The sequence below is a fragment of the Cryptomeria japonica genome, chromosome 3 (assembly GCF_030272615.1).
Source record: "Cryptomeria japonica chromosome 3, Sugi_1.0, whole genome shotgun sequence".
In the NCBI taxonomy this organism is placed as follows: Eukaryota; Viridiplantae; Streptophyta; class Pinopsida; order Cupressales; family Cupressaceae; genus Cryptomeria; species Cryptomeria japonica.
Genome location: NC_081407.1, coordinates 221,148,516 through 221,154,756, shown reverse-complemented (window position 1 = coordinate 221,154,756; position 6,241 = coordinate 221,148,516). Strand labels below are relative to the sequence as shown.

The following is a 6,241-nucleotide window of genomic DNA, read 5'->3' as shown; positions in this document are numbered from 1 at the left end:
AATAATGACAATAGTGGTGCACTCATAAATGATTGAACTATATTCTCTTTTAATGTGGGGGCTGGTCTAAAAAATTTCCGTAACTTTTTTAATGAGGGTTGGAAACACTCAAAAGAAGAAGAAAATTATAAAAAATAGATGTCACAATTGACTCCAAGATGGGCAAGATTTCTTAGTGATAGAAAATAAAAAGGGAAGTAACTAGAGAAACAATTGGTGGAATGTAATTTTATTTCTACTAAACCACATGCAAGTCAAATAAGAGCACACGCCATTTTTGTACCTATGATCTCTATGGAATCAAGGCATGTTGTGTGAGAAGGTGGCTTTGGAGAGAGAAGAGTATCCCTATTCTTTTGAAGTAAATGCAAGGTGAGTCATATGCTTATTGAAATATTTATGGCTATAGCAAGCAGTAAATTGCCCATTTTTAGTTGAAGACGGTAGATGTGTGAAGGATACAATGTGAATGTTACTCCAAAATATACCCAAAAGGTTTTTATTTTTGAAGAGTAAACACTAGAGCAGTCATAATTACCTTATCATGTGATTTCTTATCTAGTTTTATCACCAATAATAAAATTATATCATTGTAAATAGAGTAGATAATCTCATGCATTATAACAACAGCTTCATATATGTCTTTCCCTAGGAGAAAAACACCTTGTTAGATGATAAATTTTATAATGGTATAATATTACCTAATCTACTTGGAACTAATTTTGAAATAATCTTTATATAAATTGTATTATATAGAGACATCTAATAATATTTTTTAATGAAATTCAGATTTTGAAATTTTGACATTGTGAAATGAAAGTTGATTACATTTCTCTTATGATATTTTAGATTTTCCTAGTCTTTTCTATTGGTAGTCACACTTATCTAGGAGAAGAAAATCTAAATAATTATAGTTCATAGAGGAAACAAACCATCTAGGATAGAGATTCTTTATCATTTTGTAAGTAAAATGTAACACCAATGTGAATTCTATACAAATAATGTTCTTCCATTACTAACATTAGAATACGATTTTATAAATAAAGAAAAGAATTGTCAACTATGTTTCAAAGTTTTTCTAAGAGTCTTACAAAAAGAAAATTGCTTCCTTTTCTATATCAATTAGACTTTTTATGTTTCTACCATCTATAGATTTTATATATGAGATAAAATTTATCTTTCTTCTCACCTTACTGGAGGAATGAAAATATTTTTTGTTTCACTTTTCATCTTCGAACCATACTTATAGTGATGCATACTTCTAATTATTATTTCTCATGATAGTATTTGTTGAAGGATTTTTTTAAACTCTTTTATAATTAAAAAATTGATGCTAATTAATACTATTTTTTATAATGAATTCTTTCAAATCATGAAGTTTTTTTTGTGAATTCTCAAAATTTTGTCAATATATTTATAAAGTGAACTTTATTTTAATTTCTAATTTAATATTTAATAAATTTAATCTTGGAATATAATTGTAACATACTTGAATATTTTTATTAAAGCAATGCACCTCAACTAGGTTTTGAAGATTGGTAAAAAAAATTGATGTGTAAAGAACATAAATTAAAATTTAGAATAGAATTTATTTAGGTCTTGATGTTTGAAGATGTTAATAATAACCATCTTAAAAGACTAAAATATAGACCTAAAAAAACTCGAAGTCCATAAAAACCACTTTGCAGTCAATTAAATCCTATCTAGTGTCTTCTTTGTATGCCAAAATCGAACCTCCTATTGTTAATTTTCCATTTAGTGTAGGAGAATTGATTGAGTTGTTAATATTTATTAATTTGTTAAATTTGAGTTGAGATTTTATAAGCGGAGGATTAATGTCTCCATTTTTTTTATCATTATTAGCAATAGCATTAAAGTCCTAACTGGTATTACAAGTTCCTCTTTAAGCATGCTCACTAATGAAATTATTTGATCTCCAATTATTTCTTTTGAATATTATTAAAAAGACTATATATATTAAACAACTGACTTGAAATATTTGAAAATAGATTATTGAATTTTATTCACATTCAAAATGTGCTAGAAGAAATAAATTATACTTTACCTATTCTTTTATACCACACAATAACAATTTGAACCTAATCTCTAACTATTCTTTTATACCAATTGATTCAATCATATAGTAAGATGATCTATCCTAGTTGTTGAATATTAATTTCCTTTAATTGAAGATAGTTTTGATTCCATAAGCACTATTATGTGACGATTGTTTTCACATTTATAATTAACATACCTTTCTTTTCCTTATCATCACATGAGAGGTACCATGACTTTAATCTTTCTCATTATTGATGATCTTCATTGCTTGCATTCTTGCCATTTAGGACCATCTCTCCTTTTCCAAGAATAGTTATAAAATCTTAACTAATTGATGGCCAATCTTGACGTTTTTATTGGACGAGCTACAAAAGGATAGGAACTGTTGTCCGGTTAAGCTAAGACATCCGTTTGCGCCGAGCAAAGCATGAAAGATAATATTATGGGCACATCCATCCAAAGTGGGGGATCTTTGTATCTAGAAAGAGTATATTAATATGCTGAAGTTGCAATCGTCCCAGACTCGCAGTGGAAGTGAAAGTGAGGGGGATGCCGCTGAATGGAAGAACCCACGGTGCCATTTGATTTTATTTGGCACCACAACAGAACGTTCTCCCGTCTATGTCAAAACCCTGATAATGACGCCCAGGAAACGGATCTAACCAAGGCAACAGCAGTAGTGGTGGTGCAAGCTATAAATACAATTGAGCTATATCATTCAAACAGCGCACAGCTGAATATATCCAAGAGAAGAGAAGCGAAAATTGCAGAGTATACATTTTGCAAACTTAGAATTGAGATTAGGTGAAGTTAGACTTAAATGGTCACACCGAATTCAAATAGAAAGGTGAGCTGATATGTTTGTGTTGGGTTTTGCAGGGAAGATGAGGACGATGTTACTAGCATTTGGATTGCTACTGAGCATGTCCATAGTGGAATGTACTAGGCATAGTGATGTTGCAGGAATCCTGGCATCATGTAATCCAACCGGATATTTGAATGGCAACTCCCACAACTGCAATCATGAACACGGCTCAGATTGCTGCCAGTCGGGTAAGCGATACCCAAAGTACAAATGCTCACCCTCCGTGACAGGCACTACTGCCGCCACGCTCACACTGAATGGTTTTCAGAAGAGGGAAGACGGAGGAGGGCCTTCGGAGTGCGATGGGAACTACCACAATGACAACGATCTGGTGGTTGCTCTTTCCACAGGCTGGTACGCCGGTGGAAGCCGCTGTCACGACTTCATACTCATCACCAATCCAGACAATGGACGAACTGCGCGGGCCATGGTGGTGGATGAGTGCGACTCAGTCTCTGGGTGTGACAAGGATCACGACTTCCAACCCCCTTGTAATAACAACATCGTAGATGCCTCTCCAGGCGTATGGAAAGCCTTGGGGGTCGACAATTACGATGATGTTGGTGAGATGAGCATCACTTGGTCTGAAACTTAACCTCTTTCGTGCCCTCCTCTATGTCTTCGTCAAATACACTGTGTCAACGCATTCCTCATGCAGTCTTATTTCTTACTTTCTCCACCATAATATACGCATCTGCATTGCATATTGTGCTTTTCATTGTAATTGCACTTATAATCTCGTAAAGAGGAATGTAGTTTTATTTCTCACTTGCTCCACCATAATATATACATCTCTATTGTATATTGTGCTCTTCATTGTAATTGCACTTATAATCTTGTGAATATGAAGTTACCTTTAATGTTGATTTGATTGGATTTTGGTTCTGATTTCCAAATGTTGGCAAATGACATGATTATGTTGGCTAGGCCATTTGGACTTGATTGACACACTACCTTTTAGTAGGGAGGAGAAGTTTATAGAGTATGTCTTCGGTCATTAGAATTCACAAGTTCATAGTTCTAGAAAATCATGCTGAATGTTTTTTATAATCTGGTAAAGAGGAAAAATAATTCTAAGCCTTTTAAACATTCCTTAAAAGAAGAAATTGTAAGGAAGCAAAGGTGTGCGGAAACACTTCCTACGCTAATCTTGAGAGGACGATTATGCAAATTTCAACTTAACTATTACAGAGATCACAAGAAGCACATAGAGTAGAAATAAAACAATAAACACATAACACAATGATTATCGTGGGGAAAACCCATACGAGTGAAAAACCCCACACTCTAAAACTTGCATAATATATTAACAAATCAACAAGAGATTACAATACACTTGCAATGCAAGTTCTTACAAGAGCATCACCTCAACTCAAGCTCGGAGAGACTTCACTAGCATCCTTCTAGCACCCAGCCTTGCAAACCAAACTCCATCATACAAACTCCTCCCCAAGCCCTCATTATGTAGGAATTTTACAACCTGGAAACCATTTGTGGTTTTATAATACCATGGGCAAAACCTCCATGACACGTGTTGCCCACCCTTGACATTTGTTTTTCCAAGATAAGAAAACCAGGTTAAAAATAGTTAATCACGTCCAAACTCTTGTCCCCTATTTTTGACCCTCGTAATTAACATGAAATGTGTCATATAATCTCTAAAAATGGCCCTCCTATAATATACTATGGATAAGGCATCTTTTGATAACTCATATACCTTTTTCCAAGGCATCGACACATAGGAAACCTCCTAACTACTTTTGGAACTATTTGCTGGAAATTGCAAGGTTGAGACACATGTATCTCAATAGAAATTACTTCCTTTAGTTTGCCAGTTGGATATGTTAAGTTTCTGCCATCTATAGATCTCATTTATGTAATTATTTGTATATCTTCCTGTCTTATTGAAGACAATGTAAAAGAAAATCCTTTCTTTTTCCACCCCTCTAACCATGGTTCCCTTGACTTTCAAAATAATTTTCCTTCTGAAAGTATATCTTTGAAGCTCTAGTTCTAAACTATTTTTCTACTAAAAAGTAGATATTCTTGGATATAATTTTTTATAAAGAATTCGCTAAGATAAGAAATTCTCTTTTCAATCTATAATTTATGATCAAATACGATTTTAAAGTAAAATTTTATTCTAATTCCTCTATTTATATTTAATAAATTTAATTTTGTGATATAACTATAACATCCTCAAAGCTTGTATCTATAAAGCACACCTCTACTAGGATTCAAGGATGGGTAGAAAGTATTGATGAGTATTAAATACCTTGATGTCTATTATATTATCATTTCAAGCATAAAATTTTCAGCTTTCAATTGATTTGTCATATTGTGTCATTTATGTTGTCATATCTAAGATTGTACTAAAGAAATTAACATCATTTTATTTAATTAGGTCACTAGTTTCTTGATAGAGACTCCTAGTAGTATTCAACCATCAAAATGATTTGTCATCTTGGTTCATCAAAAGAGTTGTGACACTAAAAACTATTAATCCTCAATCAAATCATATTTATATAAGTCAATTGAAATCTCCAAGTATCCTACCTTTGAATATATCTTCATAAAGTGTCTATAATTTACGGTGTGGGTAGGAACCTAAAACCATGAGTCAAGTACTTTTTAACTTGTCTTTTATGATAAGTCTTTGATTTACCCCAAGAATCATAGTAGATATATTCTACACTTAAATTAACTAGAAGAATTAACAATAGACATCTATCCTAAAATAGTAGACCTACTTTTATTTTATTAGTATTCCCTTTATATAATTTTTTTTAATTATTTAGATAAAAATACTTTTAACTTTTATGGTATACCTTATGTAGATAGGTATTTAAAACAATATAAATTAAATCAATGTTGATTTTCTAATTAAGGATAGCTAGGGAGAGCCAACTCTGCAACTCCGCCTGCAACTTGGGTTCATTGTTAGGGCTGGCATGAAATTGTAGGGGTCATAGCCGTTGATGTGGGTGAGTGAATTTGTCCTCTTCCATGTAGGTAAGTGTCCATTTGGCCTCTTTGTTTCTCTCTACTCCTTGTTTATCATGCAGGTGTTATTACTCCTTGTCCTTCTCTGCCGTCGACCTCATTTCTCTTTGTGGGAGTAGTTAATGTGCCTTGATGGAAAGCTCATTTGGAGGCACCGAAAAACCTAACGACAAAGCAAAAGAAGATGAAGAAGAAAACCTTCAAAGACGCTATTCACAAATCACCATTCACCATCACAGAGGGTGCTAGGTTTGTGTCTAGTGATAATGTCATCCCTCGTGGAGAAGGTAAGGGCCCTAAATGTGCACTGGGATC

At 33.2% G+C, this 6,241-nt stretch overlaps 1 protein-coding gene across 1 annotated transcript; it reads left to right on the top strand.

The window, feature by feature from the left end:
- Positions 1-2,617: 2,617 nt before the first annotated feature.
- LOC131076010 (kiwellin-1-like) lies at positions 2,618-3,518 on the top strand. Its single transcript, XM_058013021.2, has 2 exons — positions 2,618-2,840; positions 2,938-3,518. The coding sequence occupies exons 1-2, from the start codon at positions 2,618-2,620 to the stop codon at positions 3,516-3,518; spliced, it is 804 nt and encodes a 267-aa protein (XP_057869004.2).
- Positions 3,519-6,241: the final 2,723 nt, after the last annotated feature.